Source organism: Onychomys torridus, chromosome 8 (genome assembly GCF_903995425.1).
Source record: "Onychomys torridus chromosome 8, mOncTor1.1, whole genome shotgun sequence".
In the NCBI taxonomy this organism is placed as follows: Eukaryota; Metazoa; Chordata; class Mammalia; order Rodentia; family Cricetidae; genus Onychomys; species Onychomys torridus.
This window is the reverse complement of record NC_050450.1, coordinates 4865039-4888899: the sequence shown is the minus strand read 5'-3', so window position 1 is coordinate 4888899 and position 23861 is coordinate 4865039. Positions and strand designations below refer to the sequence as shown.

The window sequence follows — 23861 nt, the reverse complement described above, 5'->3', positions numbered from 1 at the left end:
TGCACATGAGAAACCCAGGCAGTAACTTTGAAATGAGACAATGAGCTCTTATCTTAGTTGGAAATCTTTTTTCATTAAGTAACTCTGAAAGTGCAATTAAATCTGGTGAGGTGGGTAAGGCTGTCCTCTGTACCCAACAATAGAGAAAGGAGAAGTGACATCCCAAAACTCCCAGAACTGATTCAGTGGCTCTGGTGTCCAGAAGGAAAGAAACGGATAGCTTCCCTCCTGCGTTCCCTGCCATGTCTGTAGCCAAGTCTAGGTCTGTTGGAGGTCTTAGCTTGGTGTACCCATGCTTCTTGGTGCCTGGGGGCAGTCAGCTGACTGGTTGTCTTTCTAGGCAGCACCTTTAACAAGGCTGTTGATGGCCTGGCAGGGCATTCGCTAGCCCGTGGCCTTTTTTCACTTAAAACAGGGACCCAACAGCTTTTGGGAGTCAGTGAGTGCCAGCACTTGGCACTTTTGTTTTCTGGCTTTTATCTCTTCCCTGGCATACCTTAAATGCCACAGATGACTCTTTTACCCATGGGGTCAGGAGTCTTGCTCTCCAGATGCTTAAGTTTTAGTCTGGGAGGTCTGGGGAACAAGAGACGGATTTTATTCTCCTGGATTTTTTTTCCTGATGATTGTTGGCTTAAGGACAGCTTTTGGAAGATCTACCAGAAGGCAGACTATAAACCAATCCTTTTGGAAGACTTGTTTGAGGCTATAAGCTGATTTTTGGCTTAGGAGCCATCCTGACTACTGTAAACTTATTTGTATGGATCTCAGCTGCTTTCAGACCTGTCTGTGTTTCTGTGAGTTCCAGGCCAGCCTGGGCTACAGAGTGAGTTCCAGGAAAGGTGCCAGAGCTACACAGAGAAACCTAGTCTCAAAAAAACCAAAACCAAAAAAACCAAACAAATAATGCGACACATCTTTGCATCATTAAACAAATGTTCCACAGCATAACAAATGTAGCACATCCTCAACTAATATTCCACAGCATAACAAATGTGGCACATCCTCAACTAATATTCCACAGCATAACAAATGTAGCACATCCTCAACTAATATTCCACAGCATAACAAATGTAGCACATCCTCAACTAATATTCCACAGCATAACAAATGTAGCACATCCTCAACTAATATTCCACAGCATAACAAATGTAGCACATCCTCAACTAATATTCCACAGCATAACAAATGTAGCACATCCTCAACTAATATTCCACAGCATAACAAATGCAGCACATCCTCAACTAATATTCCACAGCATAACAAATGTGGCACATCCTCAACTAATATTCCACAGCATAACAAATGTAGCACATCCTCAACTAATATTCCACAGCATAACAAATGTAGCACATCCTCAACTAATATTCCACAGCATAACAAATGCGGCACATCCTCAACTAATATTCCACAGCATAACAAATGCAGCACATCCTCAACTAATATTCCACAGCATAACAAATGTAGCACATCCTCAACTAATATTCCACAGCATAACAAATGTAGCACATCCTCAACTAATATTCCACAGCATAACAAATGTAGCACATCCTCAACTAATATTCCACAGCATAACAAATGCAGCACATCCTCAACTAATATTCCACAGCATAACAAATGCAGCACATCCTCAACTAATATTCCACAGCATAACAAATGCGGCACATCCTCAACTAATATTCCACAGCATAACAAATGTAGCACACCCTCAACTAATATTCCACAGCATAACAAATGTGGCACATCCTCAACTAATATTCCACAGCATAACAAATGTGGCACATCCTCAACTAATATTCCACAGCATAACAAATGTAGCACATCCTCAACTAATATTCCACAGCATAACAAATGCAGCACATCCTCAACTAATATTCCACAGCATAACAAATGTGGCACATCCTCAACTAATATTCCACAGCATAACAAATGTAGCACATCCTCAACTAATATTCCACAGCATAACAAATGTGGCACATCCTCAACTAATATTCCACAGCAAGCTCTCAACTTCAGTGTTCAGGGCTTCGGGTCATTGAGAGAGGCTGTGTAATTATTTGAGTTCTAACTGTACCTGTGCGGGCCATTCCTCTCCTCTATATCTTTCCTTCTCCCTTTCTTTACAGATCCCCATTCCCTAGGTTTCAGGCCTTTCTCTGCCTCCCACTGGAGATCTCTTGTAATCTTGGCTTTGGTTTGTGTTCTGTTGTTTGCCATTTTCTCTTGAGGAAGTAAGTGGGAGCCCTCCATGCCTCAGAGCTGGGCTAGGAGTCTCATGTACACTGCCTCACTTGGTCCCCACTGCCCCATAAGAGGATACAGGCTCAGAGCAGATGTTCTCATGTAATATTAGTACAGATTGATTAATTAACTAATTAATTAGTCCAGCCTTCATGGATGTGAGGCACTAATGTAGTTGATGTTATGCATAGTTACACTGCTATCTTTTCTCTTCAGATGGAGAAACCCAAACCTAACTGTCAGAAGACTCCCCCAGTCCTTAAAGACACTCAAACAGAAGAAAAACAATCCATGATTTATAATTGTGATGTTTTCTAGCTTAGGGAACTGTCTTGAATCTATCATTGTAACTTTGTTAAGGAATGGTGTAAATGTTTAAGTTTGTGCTTAGGATCTTCCAGGCTTTTGTTTTTTTTGTTTTGTTTTGTTTTTCGAGACAGGCTTTCTCGGTGTAGCTTTGTGCCTTTCCTGGAACTCCCTTTGTAGATCAGGCTGGTCTCGAACTCACAGAGATCCGCCTGGCTCTGCCTCCCGAGTGCTGGGATTAAAGGCATGCGCCAGCACTGTCCAGCCTAAACACACACACTTTTACCTCTGTGCACACTGCTTGGAGTACCTCCCAGAACAGTACTATGTCTCACTGAGCATCAAAGCTGCATTCATGTGGATATTTGTCATTTGTTTGTTTGTTTGTTTGTTTGTTGTTGCTGTTTGAGACAGGGTCTCTCTATATAACCCTGGCTGTCCTGGAACTCACTATTTACCCCATGCTGGCCTTGGATTTACAGAGATCTGCCTGCCTCTGTCTCTGGAGTGCTAGGGTTAAAGGTGTGTGCCACCATGCCTTACTTTGTCATTTTTTAAAAATGAATCATTAAGAAATAGTTGAGCTTACGTTTTAAGCAAGTTTATAAACTTTATAAGCCACCTGTCCTTTTGATTTAAACATTTCACCTTTTCTGTTGGTCTCAGATTCTTGGTTCTAAAATGTTTGGTTTGGTCAGTAAGCTAGGCATAGTGGTGTAGATTGAAGTTTTCCTGTGTCCCACAAATAAACACAGATTTATGTTAATTATAAATTGTTTGGTCTATGGCTTAAGCTTATTGCTAGCTAGCTATTACATCTTAAATTACCCATTTCTATTCATCTGTGTATCGCCACATGTCTCGTGGCTTTACCTGTGTTCCATTACAGTGTCCTGTGCCCTCTTGCAACTCCGCCTTCTTCTCCCTGTATCTCTTCTTGGATTTCCTGTCTAGCTATAACCTGTCTCGCCCAGAGCAGCTTCTTTATTAATGAATGGGAGCAACATATATTCACCGTGTACAGAAAGCCATCCCACAGCACTTCCCTTTTCTGTCTAATCAAAAAGGATGGTTTTAACTTTAACATAGCAAAATTATTTATAACAAAATGGTTATCATGCAAGAATTACAGTTACAATATCTAGTCTATTTGTATTTGGTAAAATTAGAGAAAATACTCTATCATCCATCCTATATTTATGAGTCTAAAGTTTCATATCTAATTAACCTTTTATCATAACCAAGGAAAACTGGAATTATAACTATCTAGTCTTCAACTCTATCAAAAACCCCAGAAGGATATAATATTACCTAAGGAAACATAAAGTGTATTGTAAGCAACTTCCATAATTCTAGAAATGACAGACATCTGGCTGCCTGGACAGTCATCCAACGTTCTATCATTTCTATATCATATCCACCTTTCTTCTTTTAGAAGGTGATTGACTATGACCAATAATAATTTGTGACTAACCCCTAAACAAAGACAAACATCCATAATTTATTTTGGGGAATGTGGGTGTAGTTTTCTAGACTACTTCCTGCTGATTTGGGACACTGGCAATCTTATAGGGATCCTGAGAAATTTTAGAATTATTGTCTAGTATTGATTGTAGTAGTCTGTGAAGCTGGATCATCTTAGCCAGCTGCCTTGAAGCTGTTCTGGATGTTGGATTGTCTGGGCCATAGATCCCACTGGAGACCTCTAGGGGTCTTCCTTGATGGAACCATATTAACCTGGAAGGAATTCACAGCTTCTCATCTTCTGTGGAAACAAAAGCAGAACCTCTTTTCCAAAGCAACATATCCTTAGACCCAAATTTTGAAGTCAAGATAACTTTAAAATATATATGTTAGTTTAACTTAGCCCCTACAATTAAATGCCTCTCTGCTGTTAAAAATCCCTAAGACAACACAGTAATATATAGATAGTATCCAGACTCTGTATTTTCCATCTTTATGTGGCTTTTTCTTTATTATTCTATTTATTTTTTTAGGACTTTCTCTATCCTTTTTCTTTTCTCTCCCAAGCCTATGTATGTTTTTAAACACCCATTTAGAGGTTTTTTTCCCATATGAATCTGTTTTATTGTATATCTTTAATCCTTTTCTGACCTGGAGAGTTTTTAAACTAAGCTGTGTAGCTAGGACCCAAGCGGCAACCTTGGCTGCTGCCTTCACCCCACTCTGCTTTTCAACATGGCACAGGTACCAAGGAGTCATGCTTACCTCCCCAACTCTGGGAAGTAGTATTAAGTAGCATGGCTGTGTTTTTAAGCCCGTGGCTGTGCTCCCAAGCTGGCATGCAGCAGCTGGGAGAAGCCTCTTTGTGTCTCTGCCCATGAGAGACTGGGAGTCCTCCATGTTGTCACAGAAGCCAGCTGTGGCCAGGGGACAGGTCTCTGTACCATGGCCCATAATGAGACCTGAACTAGTAAGCTGTTCTTCGTTCCATTTTAGAACTGTTTTTTTTAAGCTCTCAGTTTTTATGTGGAAATTCTTGCCAAATCTGGGTGCCAATTGTAACCAGAAGCTTGTCTGTAGCCCACTTGGTCCTGCAGCAGCTTATAAAATAATCACTCAGAGGCTCAATATTAATTAAAATTGTTTTGGTCTATGGCTCAGGCTTATTGCTAACTAGCTATTACATCTTAAATTAACCCATTTCTATTAATCTGTGTATTGCCATGTGTCTCATGTTTTAACTGTGTTCTATTATATCTTGCTCCCCCAACTCTGTCTCTCTTCTTATATCTTTGCTTGGAATTCCCACCTGGCTATACTGGCTATAACCTGTCTTGCCATAGGCCAGAGCAGCTTTTTTATTAACCAATGATAGCAACACGTATTTACAGCATACAGAAAGACATTCCACAGCGTGGTGGTGCATGCCTTTAAGGAAGCAAGCCAGCAGGTGAGGTGTGGTTGGATGTTTGTTTTCACAAGCTAAAGCTCCAGACAAAGAAGGGGTGGAAGTGAAACTGAGCCAGACACCAGTTTGAATTTTCACTTTTAGTTGCTGGCAATGACATAAAAATCAGTGTCACCAATGAGCATTCTGAATCAACCCTGAATGTCTTGCCGGGCAAGAAGAACCAGCCATCCATGTATGAGCAGCTCCGGGACATCGCCATTGACAACATCTGCAGGTGGGGGCTCTAGCTGAAGGAAGATTGGGGGAGGGAATGGCAAGTGGGCAGAGGCTTGATGCAAAGGAGTGAGGGAATCCTTTTCATTTACAGCTTGATTCTGCATATTGTATATGTATAAAAAGAGTTGTTTGGTTTTTTTAAAGCTGCCTTTGTCAGAAAAATAGAAATGCTTATTAGATAAAATTTGTAATATATTAAAAAAGGATTGATCCATTGGCTCATCTTCCAAAGTAACATGTAATTATATTTTTTCTTTATAATATTCGATATAAGTCAGAGGTTTTTTGCTACAGGTCTCTCTTTGGACTGCCAGCTCCCAAATAATGACACAGAGACTTCTTACTAATTATGAAAGCTTGGCATTAGCCTAGACTTGTTCCCAACTAGTTCTTAAAACTTAAATTAACCCGTTTATATTAATCTTATGTTCTGCTACATGGCTCATTACCTCTCCTCAGTATAATGTGCCCCACTTCTTTGGCTGGCAAATCCCTGCCTCTCAGAGTCTTCCCGGACTCCCACCCCCAGTTCCTCTCTCTCCCCAGAAGTCCTATCTATCCTCTCCTGCCTAGCTATTGGTCATTCAGCTCTTTATTAAACCAATCAGAAGGTACCTTAGCAGAGACACATCTTCACACAGTGTGATCAAATATCTCATAACAGATTTTGCTGTTGTTTTCAATGAGATTAAGTGTTCTTTGCTGTGGAGACTTACTGCATGCTCTTTCTCTTCCAGTCCGAAAGTCAAATGCTTTCTAATTGGTATGAATGTGTATGTGCCTCCTTTTGAATTCTGGCTCCTCATTCTCAGTATGCCTTAAGAGCCAGACAGATGAGGCGAGCAGGACACACCTGAGAAAGAAGGTTTCCATTTTCTTTCTAGCATAAGCATCTCTCCTTAATAAAAGACCCTTGGTGGGGATCAAGGGTACAGTTTAGTGGCAGGACATGTGCTTTGCATTTGTAAAGCCCTGTGGGGGTGGGGCATGGCACTGATGTTCCTCTTTTTTTGTTTGTTTGTTTGTTTTTGTTTTTCGAGACAGGGTTTCCCTGTGTAGCTTTGCCTTTCCTGGATCTCTGTAGACCAGGCTGGCCTCAAACTCACAAAGATCTGCCTGGCTCTGCTCCCTGAGTGCTGGGATTAAAGGCATGCACCACCACTGCTGCCAGCGGTACTGATGTTCTTTTAGCTATCTGGGAACATCTGTCTTTTGAGTCAGTTGCTATAAATGGTAAAGGAAGTATGAAATTGAAATTAGCATGGGCACATTATTCTGAAGGAAGCTGATCCTTCAGGACAGGCAAAATTATTTAAGTTATTGTTTCCAGAATAGATACTACCAAGTGGGGAAGTCCACTATCATTCCTTAAATTCATGCTATGGACTGGCTTTTCATTCAGATTTCTGGAGTAGAGACTTCAGAGCTGCTTTGTAAAATGTGGTACAACCAAGCAGAACATAAACAAAACCAATCTGTCGTCTTAACATCTAATGTCACTTGGACTTCTTTGCTGCACAGGTGCCTGAAGGCTGGCCTGACCGTGGACCCAGTGATAGTGGAGGCCTTCCTGGCTAGCCTCTCCAACCGGCTCTACATCTCCCAGGAGAGTGACAAGTATGTGTCTGTCTATCATTTGGAAGCACACATGTGCTTTGCAGGCCAGTCGCGGTGCATGCCACTGTGTATTGGGCTTCTTCCCTGCTCACAGCCTAGCCATGGGCCCCTGGAGGGTCAAGGTCAATCCTATCCACAAATGTACATTCTGGACCACAGTGCTAGAGTTAAAGAGTCTCTGAACATGGTGAGAGAGCACAGCAGTTCCTTCAGAAGAATGCTTCTTCAAGACCACAGGGAAGTCAAGGTCTAGGCTAGAGTCTCTTGGTTTTGTTTCACCACTGCATGCCTCAGCTTTTTTTAACTTTTGGAGGGTTTGTTTTGTTTTGTTTTGTTTTTTGATCTTCAGGCAAATTTTATTTGTTAGAGTACAAACAAAATATCACCACAGTTTTCTGTTATCTATAGTTTTGCTGAAGGAGCTTTACAGCCATTTCAGTCACAAGAGTATCCTGGCATACTTGGATATCTTGGTGTGTGTGTGTGTGTGTGTGTGTGTGTGTGTGTGTGTGTGTGTGTGTGTGTGTTGTAGTCATCATGACTGTCCTAGCTGTCACTCTGTAAACCAGACTGGCCTTGAACCCAAAGATTTGCTTGCCTCTGCCTTCTGAGTGCTAGAATTAAAGACGTGCTCTACCACACCTGGTTCTCCGAGCTTTTCAAAGACCTCTCTTCCTCCCCACCATAGGGATGCTCACTTGATTCCTGACCACACCATCCGTGCCTTGGGACACATTGCAGTGGCTCTGAGGGACACCCCAAAGGTCATGGAGCCAATTCTGCAGATCCTGCAGCAGAAATTCTGCCAGCCTCCCTCGCCCCTTGATGTGCTCATCATTGATCAGCTGGGCTGCCTGGTTATCACTGGAAATGTAAGGAAGAACCCTGCAGTAAGGTCAGAGCTGGAAACCTTTAGCTATAAGGAGTATAAGATTGCACTGTTAATGTACTTGAAACTGAGCTGAATTCTCCCAGTGGTCTCAGCACTGCCTGGTGAGAGGAATGTAACAGTGGCCGTGCGGCTCTCGGGAACAGAAGCTTAAACCCATTTCCTACAATGTAGCTAGCATAAAATTGGTTCTAAATTAAAGCTGCTTCTCTTTTATTTTTGATTTTGGTTTTCTTATAGTTCTAGAAATGAATCTCCTCAGGCAAACACCATGATAAACACCTATAGTCCCAGCATTTGAAAAGTAGAGACAAAAGGATTAGGAGATCAAACTCATTTTTTGCTGTAGATAAGACCTTGTCTCAAAAAACAACAGAGTTGGAAAGATTGTTCGGTGGTTAGAATTGCATACTACTCTTGTAGAAGACCCGAGTTTAGTCCAAAGCTCCCAGTCAGGTGGCTCAGGGCCTCCCAAGACTTCAGCTCTGGGAGGTCTGATGCTCACTTCTGGCCTCTGAGGGTACCTGCATCATGTGCACATATTCCCTCCCATGCAGACACCCACATATTATTAAAAGGAAAAAACAGGCCAGGTGTAATGTAATCCCAGCACTTGGGAATAAATCCAGAGGCAGGAGTATTTCTGTGAGTTCAAAGGCAGCTTTCTCTAGGCAGTGAGTTCTAGGCCGGCCAGGGCTTCATAGTGAGACCCTGTCTATAAATCAGCCAATCAGTAGACATAGCTGGTAAAGACGGCTCAGTGGGAAGAGACTTGTTGACGAGCTGCTGACGTGCGCTCAGTCCCTGGAACCTGAGTGGTGGGAGGAGGAAACCAACCCCACAAGTTTTCCTCTGACCTTGTATGCATGCCTTGACACTCAAATGCACACATGCATGCAAAAATATGCCCTGCATGGTCCTTTTTTGTTATCAGATTCCAGCCCTTTCTCCCTGGGTGATGACAGGGGCTCCTGTGTCTAGAGTCGCCCCAGGAATCAAGGCATAGTGACAGTGTCTCTTGCTCTCTTCCAGCAATACATCTATCAGGAAGTGTGGAACCTCTTCCAGCAAATCAGTGTGAAGGCCAGTTCAGTTGTGTATTCGGCCACCAAAGACTACAAAGACCATGGCTACAGGTACTCTCCTATCCCTTGCTGCTTAGATCTTGACAGCATTTAACTCTGTTTGAAGATTTGCCTGTGGGTGTTAGCCTTCTTACTAACTGTATGCTATAAATCGGTGTGCATGCAAGGCAGAGTGTGAAAACCCACACATGGCAGCAGTTTGTTGCTGAACTATACACCTATGGCCCTCTGCTCTGCTCCCTTCTTTGCCACATAGGCTCATAATGCACATCTGAGTGACCTGCTTCTTATATATAAGCAATTTGCCAGTGACACCTGAAATGTTGACCTGTGTGTTGCTTTAAATAGCTGCGTAGTACCATATTGCATATTGTGCCAAGACTTTAACCAGGCCCTGGATATTAGATAGTTTTAGTTTCCATACCAGAAGGGCTACATTGAATAAACAGTGTAATAGCTGTGTGAGTATGCTTTCCTGTTTGTTTGTTTGTTGTTTTTGTTTGTTTGTTTGTCTTCAAGACAGGGTTTCTCTGTGTAGCCCTGGCTGTCCTGGATCTCCCTCTGTAGACCAGGCTGGTCTCAAACTCACAGAGATCCGCCTGACTCTGCCTCCTGAGTGCTGGGATTAAAGGCATACACTACCAGCAGCAGCCTGTGAGTATGCTTTTCTTAGGTTAGATTTTTAAGAGAAGGATTTGGGGATTGGAGATTTAATGAAAACAATTGGCCAGCAAGTATAAGGTCCTAGGTTGGGCTCTTAGCACCAAGAAAAAAGAAGCATGAGCGGGAGGTAGAGAGGCAGTTGGATCTTTGAGCATTCTGTGTCTGGTCTGTGCAGAGCCTGGCCAGTTTTGTTTTGTTTTGTTTTCTGGCTAAATGCTTTTTTTTTTAAAACGTGTGTGTGTGTGTGTGTGTGTGTGTGTGTGTGTGTGTGTGTGTGTGTGTGTGTGTTTTATTTTTACATATCAGCCATGGGTTCCTCTGTCCTCCCCCCTCCCGCCCCCGCTCCCACCTTCCCCCCAGCCCCTCCCCCCATCCCCATCTCCTCCAGGGCCAAGACTCCCCTGGGGATTCAGCTCAACCTGGTAGATTCAGTACAGGCAGGTCCAGTCCCCGCCTTCCAGGCTGAGCAAAGTGTCCCTGTGTAAGCCCCAGGTTCCAAACAGCCAGCTCATGCACTAAGGACAGGTCCGGGTCCCCACAGCCTGGGTGCCTCCCAAACAGTCCAAGCTAATTCAATGGTCTCACTTATCCAGAGGGCCTGATCCAGCTGGGGACTCCACAGCCGTTGGTTCATAATTCATGTGCTTCCATTCGATTGGCTATTTGTCCCTGTGCTTTTCCAATCTTGGTCTCAACAATTCACACTCTTACAGTCCCTCCTCTTTCTCGACAATTGGACACCTGGAGCTCCACCTGGGGCCTGGCCGAGGATCTCTGCATCTACTTCCATCAGTTATTGGATGAGAGTTCCAGCACGACTGTTAGGGTGTTTGGCCATCTGATCACCAGACTAGGTCAGATCAGGCTTTCTCTCGACCATTGCCAGCAGTCTACAGAGGATGTATCATTGTGGATTTCTGGGGACCTCTCCAGCACTTTGCTTCTTCCTGTTCTCATGTGGTCTTCATTTATCATGGTCTGTTATTCCTCATTCTCCCTTTCTGTTCTTGATCCAGCTGGGATCTCCTGCTGGTTTTGTCTGTTTGTTTGTTTGTTTGTTTTTCGAGACAGGGTTTCTCTGGGTAGCTTTGTGCCTTTCCTGGAACTCGCTTTGGAGACCAGGCTGGCCTCGAACTCACAAATATCCACTGCCTCTGCCTCCTGAGTGCTGGGATTATAGGCGTGTGCCACCACTGCCCGGCCCTGGCCGGTTTTCTTTGCCAGACTTGAGGGATGCTTCTTGACTTTACCTAGAATGCCATGAGGAAGAGCCATGTCTCTTCCTGTTTGAAGGATCTCACAAGAGTTTGTCAGATCAGAAGAGAGAGAAGGCAAGAAGAAAAGTCAAAGGCGTGAGACGGTGGAGAGGAGAGCCCAGTGTGGGCATTACTGTTCCTGGTCATCAGGCTCCTCAGGTTTCCTCTGAGACCCTCCCCATGTCATTTTAGTGAGCAGCAGTGCAGCTGCCGTGCCTCAGTGAGTGCTCAACTTACCTGTGCCCGTTACTTCACCTGCCAAAGAGCACAGCTACAGTTGTGTGAGTGAATAGAACTGTACATGTGGATCTGTTGGCAGCCAGACCACCTTGAATGTGCCCTACCTCAGTTGATCTTTCCAAAGCTAGGCAGGCGTGGGTCTGGTTAGTACTTTGGTGGGAGAAGGTATTCGTGAAAGTTCTTGACCAGTATGAGCTCTTGGCATTATTACACAGTTGGCTTCCACCTATGGGTAGTAAATGTTGGAACAAAGACGTGCATCTATTTTGTCCTTGTTCAGATTTCCTCATCAACAGTCTCCAAATAATAAAATATCTTCAAGGCTGGAAGAGGTAATACCACCACTTAGAAAGTTGAGGCAAGAGAACTGAGAGTTAGAGGCTAGCCTGAGCCACATAGCAAGTTCCAAACTACCCTGTGCTACATAGTGAAATCTTATCTTTAAAAAAAGGGGTGTGGGGTGGTGGGGATTTAGCTCAGTAGTAGAGCACTTGCCTAGCAAGTGCAAGGCCCTGGGTTCGATCCTCTGTTGGGGGGGGGGGGCGGCTGAGGACAAGCTGAGCCTTTAATCCCAGCACTCAGGAAGCAGAGGCAGTCAGATCTCTGTGAGTTCAAGGCCAGCCTGGGCTACAGAGTGAGTTCCAGGAAAGGCACAAAGCTACACAGAGAAACCCTGTCTCAAAAAAACCAAAACAACAAACAAAAAACACTTTTTATGATATTTACATTGTATTAACTACTATGGATAATTTTGAAATGATTTAAAATATGCAAGAATATGTGCATAAATAGTTATATGTAAATACTATCTTAGTTCATTTACTTTTTTATTTGTTTTGTTTTAAAGATTTATTTATTTATTATGTATACAGCATGTATGTCTGCAGGCCAGAAGAGGGCATCAGATCTCATTACAGATGGTTGTGAGCCATCATGTGGGCACTGGGAATTGAACTCAGGACCTCTGGAAGAGCAGTCAGTGCTCTTAACCTCTGAGCCATCTCTCCAGCCCTTGTTTTGTTTATTAAGATATAATCTTGCTGTGGTAGCTCAGGCTGGCTTCAAACCATGATGCTCCTGCCTCCACCATCTGAGTGCTGAGATTACAAGTGAATGCTCTTTGCTATTACCCAGCTACCACACCATTTTAATGAAAGAATTTTTCTGTCCTTGGGAGTTTTGCAGCCAGTTTCCTGTGAGTGGTGAGGAGCAGTTGATCCTCAGTGTTTTCTCACTGCCACTGTCGTGTGTCCAGTCTGTAAACAATCTGAGGAGTAGGTTGGGATCCCAGCCACACTGGCCTCCACCTCCTTCTGTCTGTCCTGGTCTGTGCGTGGAGCTGACACTTGGGTCAGGACTCCTTGTCCCTGGGTACCTCCTGCTCTGTCCTGCTCCCTGCTGGCCTCTCTGGCCTTTGTGGCGGTCTTCTGGTTTCTCCCCTCACTTCTTGTATTTAGCTCCTGCTGATCTCATGCTGCAGTTTCCTCAGCTTCTGATTGAGGTTGCCTTTTTCCTCCATAAAGCCTCTTATTGCCATCGAAATGACTTGTCCATCTGAGGATGTAGCTCAGTGTTAGAGCACTTGCTTGGCATGCACAAGGCCCTGAGTTCCAGCCCCTACACACTGCGCGTGCACACACACACACACAGCCTCCAAAATTTGTCTTCTTACTAGTAGGTATATTTGATAGCTTTTGTTTCCCCTTGTCCTACCAGGCTTTACCTAACTGGGAAAGGAGTGTCTTTGGCCGTGTCTAGCATTTGCTAGGACCAGACTCTGTTCAGTGCTTAACACCTCCCGCTTATGAAGAGAGAATTATTATCCTTGTTTCACACAGGAAGAAACCAAGGCTCAAAGGCTTACGTGCCTCAGTTAGTAACATACCATGATTGCAGCTGATTGCAGAGCTGCAGAGGCCTGGCCCACTGCCTCTGGCTGAAGGGCAACATCAGTTTCACACCTAGGGTTTATGTAGGATGTCCATAATCCAGAGGCAGGTGGTCCTGGGACTCCTTCCTGTTCCCTATCTGCTGATAGTAACAACAGTCCCAGGGTTGTGGGGAGCACTGGCGGGGAGCTGGTCATCAAGAGAAATGATGTTTAGGTTCTCTGTGATTTGAAGGAGAAAAACAGAACTCAAGCAGAACAGCCTAGAACTGAGTAATTCTGGATGTTCAGTAGGCTTTTAATGTTCAGAGGAAAGTCAGGGTCCCCCGTATCCAGCTCCTTGAACCAGATCCTTGGTCAAGAGGTCTGTAGTCATTTGTTCAGCCATTCACTTTCAGGGTCTGTTTGTCATGAAGGTGACATGGAGTTCCTTGTGCACAGTGAGGCAGGCCAGGCCCACTTGGAGCCAGTATTCTCCCTCCAGCACTCAGCACAGCTGAGGGTTCAGCAGTGGGTTTGACTTGGTTCCTTTTTTTTTTTTTTTTTTTAATTAATTTCTTTTCCATTGTACATACCAACCCCAGTTTTACCTTCCTCCCACACTACCCCCATCCACTCCTCAGAGTGGGGAAGGCCTCCCATGGTAGTCAACAAAGTCTGGCATACCAAGTTGAAGGAGAGCCTAGCCCCTCCCCATTGTATCAAGGCTGAGCAAGGTATCCCACCACAGGAAATGGGCTCCAAAAAGCCAGTTCATGCACCTAGCATAAGTCCTGGTCCCACTGCCAGGGACCCCACAAACAGAACAAGCCACACAACTGTCACCCACATGCAGCGGGCCTAGTTCGGTCCCATGCAGGTTCCCGAACTGTTAGTCCAGAGTCCTTGAGCTCCAACTAGCACTGGTCAGCCGTCTCTGTTGGTTTCCCCATCATGATCTTGACGACTTCTTCTTCTTCTTCTCCTCCTCCTCCTCCTCCTCCTCCTCCTCCTCCTCCTCCTCCTCCTCCTCCTTTTTTTGAATGCCATTTATTGAAGGAGGGAGGAGGTCTTAAATACAGGCTTACAGCACAATGGGAGAACCCTGGAGGGCAGAAGTTCGCTTCTGATTTTTTTTTTTTTTTTTTTTTTTTTTTGAGCTGAGGATCGAATCCCAGGCCTTGTGCTTGCTAGGCAAGTGCTCTACCACTGAGCTAAATCCTGAAACCCGTTTCTGATGTTTTACAATCTTGCATCTAAGCTGTTAACACCCAGTATGCTGGATACACAGACGAGGAGCTTCACTTAAGCATTCAGGAGGGTGGAAACTCGCAGGGAATTAGCATAGGGAGGATATCAAGGTCAGCAAGCAAGACAACAGTTACCCAAAACGGGGGCCAGGGCCCTACAGGTACCCCCCCCCTTTTACTAAAAAATGAGCTTCTGACTTAGGTTGTGTGCGACATCAGCAGGTCACCTTACCTGTCATGAAGACACCTGCCCAGGCCACACAGGTGCTCTGTCTTAGGTTGGTGAGCGCCCCCCAGGTATTACCCATCTCTGAATCCTCATTATCATACAGGCTCAATCACGTGAGAGCTGCAGAGTTAACTGTTGCCAAAGATCTCCAAGTGGCGCTGGGCTTGCAATCTGTGTGTTCAACACAGAAAAGACCAACAGAAGTCTTAACCCACCCATAGCCAGTAGGCTAAAGGCGACTGAGCCATTCCCTTCCTTAACGAGCCTTACTGCCAATTGGAGACCTTGTAAGATGGTATCCCAAAAGCAAATGGAACTTAAGTTTGTAAATTTATAATTTTCAAAGCCAATTGAAATGTATATAACTATTGATTTAAATTTGTCATGCCCAATAGAATGAAAGATTAACTGTGGTAGCTACTTTTGCTGCCAGGGTCTCCACTGTGCTAGCTGTAGTAACCAGTTATGAAATGGCAATCCCAGAAACAGTAGTAACGGTGGTCGTCACTGTTATAACAGCAACAACGGCAGCAGTGATGTCAAATTCTCTTCTGGAGTATGTGGGTATCCATTGGCATGGGCACAGCTCCAGTATTGATTCTTTTTTTTTTTTTTTTTTTTTTTTTTTTTTTTTTTTTTTTTTAGGCACTGTTCTCTAGCAGTGATCAATGCCCTGGCCAACATTGCTGCCAACATTCAGGAAGAGCATCTTGTGGACGAGTTGTTGATGAACCTGCTGGAACTGTTTGTGCAGTTGGGCCTGGAGGGGAAACGAGCCAGTGAGAGGGCTAGTGAGAAGGGCCCCGCCCTGAAGGTAGGAAGAAAGGGTGCTGGGTTTTGAGGCAGTCTTGGTTGAAATATGGTGCTTTCTGTGTTAAATTATTTATATTTTAAATGTATTTTATTTTTTGTTCTGGGCCCCAAGCCCACCACTGAGCTACACTATCACCTGTTGGATGTTTAAGAACATCTGGAGAAAATAAGAAAAGGGAGAGTGGGCTCTCACTCAGAAGGCTGCTGGGTTAGGGAGGAATGTGGCTTCCTTACCTGGCTGCATCTGGCTTGTATCAGCCCCGGTGACAGCAGCAGCATGGGCCTCTTCCTGGGCAGCTCTCTCTGTGTCCTGGGCCTGAACCTATGTTGAGGAGGACCTTACCTGCTGTCACTGGAACATGAGGGGTACCATCTTTTATCTGCTGTCAGATTGTCCTAGAAAGGCAAGTCCACATTGACAGACAGAATGCTACCTTTTATATGCTCAAATTGATTATTTGGGGGTAAGACAGGGGGAGACTCTCTTACCATATCATCTCCCCATTAACAGCCAGCCTTCTCCCAGGTTTCCATTTTCATGCTCTCACACTGTTCTCTCCTCTTCCTCTTTCCCAGTCACTGTTCACCCAGTGTGTGCCAGGGACTGTCACCAGTCAGGGTCAGCCCACTGACTATACAGAGTGAGGCCATCGCTACTATAGGCTTGGCAGGATCCAGACACCTTCTGTTGCAGCAGCTCAACTCAGCAGCTATGGGCATATACAAGGGACAGTAATGGTTAGGATGTGGCCCGGGTGCTACCAAGTCCTGGCTGTTGTTCCAGGTGAGGGTCAAGTAAATAAAATAGCAGCGGCACCCCTGCTTGAGAGGCTTTGTGGGAGTGTAGAACAGGGCAGTCCAGCAAGGAGCACTTTAGACTAGGCTGGTCACCAATGCCTTTGGGAGGCCACATCTGAGTTGACATCTCCATGGAATCCTTCCTGAGAAAATCTTAGTCAAGCTGATGCAAAAAAAAAAAAAAGAAAAAGGAAGGAAGGAAGGACAGAAGGAAGAGAAGAAAAGGGAAAAAAAAAAAAAAAAAAAAAAGAACCTGTTTAAGGCCTTGTCCATAGGGCTAGGGGATGGAGAGATGGCTTAATGGTTAAGAGCACTGGCTGCTCTTCCAGAGGTTCCGGGTTCAATTCCCAGCACTCACATGGCAGCTCACAATTGTTTGTAACTCCAGTTCCAGGGAATCCAACACCCTCACACAAACATACATGCAGGTTAAAACACCAATGCACAGGAAATAAAAATAAATAAAAGACCTTTCCATAATTCAGCCTTGTTCTTCTGACCAATTTATTAAGACTCCCAGGATGGTGACTTTCTCAGTTCTCAGGAGATACTAAGTGTCAGGCTGATGGGAGAAGAGGGCTGGTGATGCACTGGACACTTGAGGAGGTGTGTTGATGTCTCAGGAACCTTCTTTCCCACAGGAAGTGGGCCCCAGGGCCCACTCCTATTTGCTTCCTCTTGCCACACTTTCTCATAGAGTCACAAGACTCCTGGAATTTAATGCTTTCACAAGCTAGAAGAGCAGTGCCAGGCTTCCATTTTCTCTTAAGTACAAAGGTGGGAATCCTGTTCTTTGTAGAGTAGTTACTGTTTGCCAAGTATTTACTGAAATAGGACCTTCTTGGGTAAGTGGAGCCTGTAGAAGCGAAACGAAGATGCTGGCTTATAACTGCCAGATGTGATAGCACATGCCTTTAATCCCAGCCCTCAGGAGGTAGAGTGGATCTCTGTTAGTTCAAGACTGGCCTAATCTTCATAGCAAGTTCTAGGCCAGCCAGGGCTACACAGTGAGACCCTGTCTCAAAAAAAAAAAAAAAAAAATGTTAATCTAAGACCTATGGAGGGGGGTTCCATTTCATTGTGCAGCCCTGAGGCTATGGGTTCTCTAGTTCAGAGCAAAGAGGACCACTGCTCACCTGCTACGGCCCAGGAAAACCAGAGCGGGATTCTGCACCTCCCCAAGTGACCATGTGGCCTGGGCAAGATGCTCTCTGATCTTCAGTGAATCTTGCCAGAAGTTAATGCAAGAGAAGCATTTGGAGCACTTCCTGGTTAGAGTGGGTCCTCGCACCCATATCTGCTGTCACTATTGTAAATACAGATTCTAAGTGCATTCTTCTAAAAGTTTGACATCATTGTCTGCCAAGTCCAGTATGGCCTGCTCCTGGAACCTGACTGGACCAATGAGTGAGTAAAGCAGGGCACATGATGCAGACAGGCTGAGATGAGGTGGGCTGTGCTTGTCCAGTGGAACGCCGCCTCCTCAGCACCCAGAACCTCTGTGTTATGGTGTACAGCATGGGGAGGTCTGGTAGGGCTATCTCAGGCTGCAGTCATGCAGGAGGAGGAAGCTGCTCTCATAAGTGTGTTGTTGTCATGGTGAATAGTTGCCACACTGTCACATTTGCACTGAGACTAGAGGGAAGCTTGCCATCCCTCTCAGCCTTACCCAGGGAGGCATTAGGTCCTTAGCATAGCTGTGCCTGAGTCAACAACACACAGTTGCTCAAGTCTTGCTCAGCTCCCCACAAGTGTTTGTTGCAGTTTAGACATATTTGGGGCCCTGTCTAGAGAACTTAACCATTTAATTGTTAAATTTTCTAGGATTTCCTAACTTACTGAAAAGATACAGAAACTTATTAAGTAAAAAGACGTAGTCCCTCAACTTAGGTGAAATCATTGATAATACTTTGGCATATTTTCTCTGCATTTATATGTTACCTGCCTATAATTGCATCAGAGGGTACTATAAACCCTGATCTGTTTCTCTTTACCGTTTCTGTCAGCAGTCTTCCAAGGTAACTAAGCGTGTTTCAGAAAGTTGTTTTCTTAATGACTATGTCATAATTATATAGAGTTGCCACTATTTATACAATCATTAATTAATGGTTTGTGTTTGACTTTTAAGTTGTCTCTGCCCACCCCACCCCCCATTATAATTATTCTAAGGCTAAGTATGTAGCCAGTGGTAGAGTACTTGTGTAGCATGTACAAACTCCAGGGTCAATCCTCAGCACCATGTGCACAAAGTTGAATTATGCGGCATGGGACTAGGGTGTATAGTTTAAATGACTAGCATTAAATGATTAGAAAAGGTGTGAGAACCAAATAATGCACCAGATGGGTGTTTATATTCCTGTGTGTGTGTCTCATTGTTTTTCTTAGATTAGGGAATCCTGGTCTGTACAATATTGTTGAGTTTTTTTGTTTGTTTGTAAAAGAAATGTTTTTGCCATTTTTTTCTAGGCTTCCAGCAGTGCGGGGAATTTGGGGGTGCTCATTCCTGTAATTGCTGTGGTGAGTATTCACTTGTCCAAATGATTTAAGTTCCAGTTACTCATATTTGAGCAAATTCCTTAAAAAATGCTTTCTAAAATTTCAGTAATTCAGCCAGGCAGAATGGCTCATACCTTTAATTCCAGGAGGCAGAGGCAGGTTGATCTCTGTGAGTTTGAGGCCAGCCTGGTCTACAGAGCGAGTTCCAGGACAGGCAGGATTATATATCAACAAACAAAAATAAATAAATAAATAGATGGATGGATGGATGAATGAATGAATGAAATCCTAGTGACTCTGTAGATATAGTTGTTTCAGTCATCACCACCAACTCTGGGTAACAACCCATAGGGATAACTCTTCCTCTGTGCCAAGACTTCCACCGCAGTCTGGCAGGGAAGTTCCTCTTGCATGGCACCAAGGTCTGGCCCTGCTCATGCTCACGCTGTGCATCATGCCCTGGATTGGTGTTCTCCACTGCTGCGTTTCCTCCTTCCTTCAGCTTTCTCTCGTGTGAGATGAATACCGTAACTTCTTGTTCTCCTGCAGACAGTGGGGCTGCAGGCAGTGGGGCTGCAGCCCTGTCACTTCTGGAAACCTGTGGATACAGTGGGTGCAGGGCCTGCTTCCTGATGCAGCAACAGCTGTGCTGGAGAGCCAAAAATTGTTATCCAGTCCTGTTTTATGCTGTGTCCACTGCTCTGCAATATATATATATTACATATTACATATTACATATTATATATTAGAGATAAGGTCTCGTTGTGTAGCCCTGGCTGTCCTAGAACTCACTCTGTAGAAGAGGCTGTCCTGGAACTCACAGAGATCTGCCTGCCTCTTTCTCCTGAGTGCTGGGATTAAAGATGGAGAGAGACAGGGAAAAAGAGAGACAGAGAGAGAGAGTCAGAGAGTCTTGCTGTGTAGCCTGGGGTAGTGCAGAATTCCATGACTCCAGGCTGGCCTTGAACTTGGCAATCATCCTGCCTCTGCCTTTCGCAGTCTTTCACATACTAGGATTGCAGGCATACAACACCATATCAGATTTATCTCTCCTCATCTTAGTGAAATGGTTTGTATACTCCTCTTGAGTGTTCTTCAAACCTTGAAACTTCTAGGAAGGTTATTTTTATTGTTCTTTAATAGTAAAAATACATACATTTTGTATAGTATTCCACATACTATTGGCCATCTTTTTGCCTAGGCACTCGTTTTTCTGACCTGTGCCTCCTGTGAGTTTATGTTGATGCGGAATGAAGACTGTATACTAGGATATTTCATCTGCCTGGGGATGTTTGAGGGAAAAGAGGCAGTAAACCGTGACGATGAATGTTCCTCCTGAGGACCTTAGTACCTTGGGACTTGCCATCCCTTACGATATCCATAGAGACTGAAGAGATGCTCAGTGGTTAAGAGCACTTGTTACTCTTCCAGAGGACCTGGGTTTGATTCCTAACACCACATGGTAGCTCACAACCATCTGTAATTTCATTTAGTTCTAGAAGATCTGACAACCTCTTCTGACCTCCATGGCACTAGGCACACACATGGTGCAAAAATATATATGTAGGCAAAATAGCCATACATATTTAAAACAAAAACAAAAGAACTCAGATTTTCAGGATTGTAAGATCCTTCTATGATGGTGTTTTCTCCTATTGTCTATTTTTTAAAACAAATTCTTCCACTTTGTATTAATGTTATCCAATATACAATTATGTTTTGAAGTGTCTTTAGGAATAAAGGCTTACTTAATAATAGAGCTTAGCTAGTACATGCAAGGCTGTGTGTTAGGTTGCAGCAGTAGAAGCTGAGCTTTGGCTCTATAAGTGCTCTCATATGTGAGCCTTCTGTTTGTCCTAGAGAGAAAGGTGAGGGGCATGAAACCCCGGTAGGCATTTTCTCAGCCTGTTGGAAAGGAGTCAGCAAGGCTCATGGAAAAGCATAGGTAGACAGGGTAGATGCTTGAGACGGCACTCCAGCCAGAGCTTCGGAGTCTTTGAACATTCTGTGACCAATATTCTTGGGAACTTGCCCTCCTCCACTCCCAAGAGATGGGTTTGGTTTGTATGTTGTTGTTTTGGGTTTTTTTTTTGGGGGGGAAGGGCTCGATCAGAAGGACTTGGGCCCCCCACGAACGGCGCGGGATGGGGGGGGGATATGGAACACTTCATGAATTTGCATGTCATCCTTGCACAGGGGCCATGCTAATCTTCTCTGTATCATTCCAATTTTAGTATATGTGCTGTGGAAGCGAGCACTACTTGTTTTTGAGACAGGGTTTCTGTGTAGCCCTAGCTGTCCTGGAACTCCCTCTGTAGACCATGCTGGCCTGGAACTCACAGAGATCCACCTGCCTCTGCCTCCTGGGTACTGGAGTTAAAGGCATGCACCAGCAACACTCAGATTTTTGTTTTTGTTTTTGTTTTTTGTTTGTTTGTTTTTTGGTTTTTCAAGACAGGGTTTCTCTGTGTAGCTTTGGTGTCTTTCCTGGATCTCGCTTTGTAGACCAGGCTGGCCTCGAACTCACAGAGATCCGCCTGCCTCAGCCTCCCAAGGGCTGGGATTAAAGACATGAGTACTATCATTTTCAATTGGGGTTAAGAAAAAGATTTTAATGTAGATTTAAGCATGGTGTTGAAAGAGGAGACAGGGGGACATTGCCAGGCAGCCAAGCACACACTTAACTGCAAAAAAAAAACAGTTATACACACCCCAGCATGGGTGTGGACTTCCCAGGAGTATTGTATTTTTGACAAAAGTTAATGGTTATATTACGGGGGAGGAAACAAATATTTGATTTAATTGCTCAACAGAGAGCCAAAGGGTCATGGATCTTTGCATTTGCTTCTTAGTGACCTCTTGTACCTTCTGAGGGATTGATTTCCAAAGGTGGTGTGGGGTTGTTGTTTTGTTTTGTGTATGTGTTTTTTAATATTTAGTCTTTTGTACTATTTGTTGTTGTTTGTTTATTTGTTTTTCAAAGAGAAAGATATACTCTGTTTTGGACTTTTTAATGACTCAAAAGGGCTGGTGGATTTGGAGCCAAAAGCTTGGCTCTTGCTCCTAATGCATCTGTCAACACCCAGTAACCTGTGGAAACTGGAGCATGGAGTTGCTGTGAAGCTGGGTCATGTGGTTGTGGACTTAGGTGTGTGACTCCGATCTTCTGACCTTGCAAACTTATTTCTTTGTTGCTTTGCTGCTGTTGAGCCACATGTAAGGCCATCTGACACTTGGACACCTGGTGGCTGATTGAGATGTCCCACTGAGAGCAAGTTCATCTTCACCCTAGGTAGTTTTGTGGACTTAGACGGGTTATATCCTTTTCTAAATCAGAGACACTTTTGCAAGCTTTATACTTCTGTTCCACAGAAATACATCTTTGAGTCAGGTGGTGGTGGTGCAGCCTTTAATCCCAGTACTCGGAAGGCTGAGGCAGGTGGATCTCTGTGAATTTGAGGCCAGCCTGGGCTACCAAGTGAGTTCCAGGACAGACTCCAAAGTTACCACGAAGAAACCCTGTCTCAAAAAACCAAAAAAAAAAAAAAAAAAAAAAAGAAAGAAATACATCTTTGTTCACAATGTGTCTCATGAAAAAACTGTCCAGGGCCTTTAAGTTAGGAGCTCCTTGGTAAAGTGCTTTCTTAGACTAGAACAAGAAATAAGAAATGCTTACCCCTGGTCTAGACCTTGTCCAGGTATTACCACCTCACAACAGCGCTGGGAGACCACTGCTGTTTTTATTTCCATTTTACAGATAAGCATAGTGAGGTATAAAACCTGCTCAACATCTCAAAACCACTAGGCATCGGATTTGAGTCCAGGAAGCTTGGCCCAGAGCCTGTGCTGCGTTGAGAGATGGTAGCTAGTCTCTTTAAGAAGGCCCAGGGGTTCCAAGTAGATGTAAGTTAGGAAGGATCATGGAGGTGAGAGGGCCTGCCCTGTGCCGCGGTCTGTGAGAGGGCCTGCCCTGTGCCGCGGTCTGTGAGAGGGCCTGCCCTGTGCCTCGGTCTGTGAGAGGGCCTGCCCTGTGCCTCGGTCTGTGAGAGGGCCTGCCCTGTGCCGCGGTCTGTGAGAGGGCCTGCCCTGTGCCGCGGTCTGTGAGAGGGCCTGCCCTGTGCCGTGGTCTGTGAGAGGGCCTGCCCTGTGCCGCGGTCTGTGAGAGGGCCTGCCCTGTGCCGTGGTCTGTGAGAGGGCCTGCCCTGTGCCGCAGTCTGTGAGAGGGCCTGCCCTGTGCCGTGGTCTGGAGCAGCCTAGGCTGGCTGCGGCTGGGCTGGGGATTGGAAGTGATGCATGACAGAGGGCTAAAGGTCTGGGCAGGGGAGGTCTTTGTTTAGAGACAGGACTTCACCTTCTAGTCCAGGCTCTAACTTTTGACTCGACTATTCCTAACCTCAGCCTCTGAAATAACTAGGATGACAGGGACTTATCCACCCAGCTTTTAGGACACAAGTTTGAGATGACTGCATTTAGAAATGTAAGGAGCAAGAAAAATTGCCAACAAACACCAGAAAAGAACAATGTTAAAACAAATTGGAGGAAAAAAGTGATGGGCCATCATTATCCAGGCTTTCTAAGAAGGAAAAGATGTAATGGGGAGATTTTGCCATAGTCCCTCACTGTCTTTTCTCAATAGAGTGTTGGTACAGATAGAAGATAGTTTAGCAAGGAGACGGGTCCTGGAGCCCACCTACCTGGGATCCAGGTCTGTCAGACTACCCCCCTTCTGTAAATTGCCCTTACTTCCTCAGCTGTCAAGAGGAGGTGATGAGTGTGACCTCCAAAGCCAGCAGCATCATGCATATAGTAGTGTCCATATACGTTCATTGCACTAGAAATAGCGTGCCCTTCTCAGCTGTTCCCATCACTGGTATTGCTTCAAGTGTTCAGAGTCATTTGTGGCTAAAACTCCCTACCAGACCCTCAAGTCCAGCAAGCCTGGCCTTGGTCCCTAGCCCCA

The 23861-nt window shown here is 44.7% G+C and overlaps 1 protein-coding gene and 1 non-coding gene across 3 annotated transcripts in view; one reads left to right on the top strand and one right to left on the bottom strand.

The window, feature by feature from the left end:
- The window catches only part of Pi4ka (phosphatidylinositol 4-kinase alpha), a 144111-nt gene that overhangs the window by 55747 nt on the left and 64503 nt on the right, over positions 1-23861 (top strand). For both annotated transcript variants that reach the window (XM_036195051.1, XM_036195050.1), the window contains exons 14-19: positions 5564-5696; positions 7220-7315; positions 8004-8187; positions 9237-9340; positions 15440-15608; positions 18872-18922. In XM_036195051.1, coding sequence (XP_036050944.1) covers positions 5564-5696; positions 7220-7315; positions 8004-8187; positions 9237-9340; positions 15440-15608; positions 18872-18922 — 737 coding nt within the window. The remainder of the gene's footprint in view (positions 1-5563; positions 5697-7219; positions 7316-8003; positions 8188-9236; positions 9341-15439; positions 15609-18871; positions 18923-23861) is intronic.
- Positions 21053-21159, bottom strand: LOC118590439. The gene has a single exon (XR_004945742.1). It is a non-coding gene; the product is annotated as a U6 spliceosomal RNA (small nuclear RNA).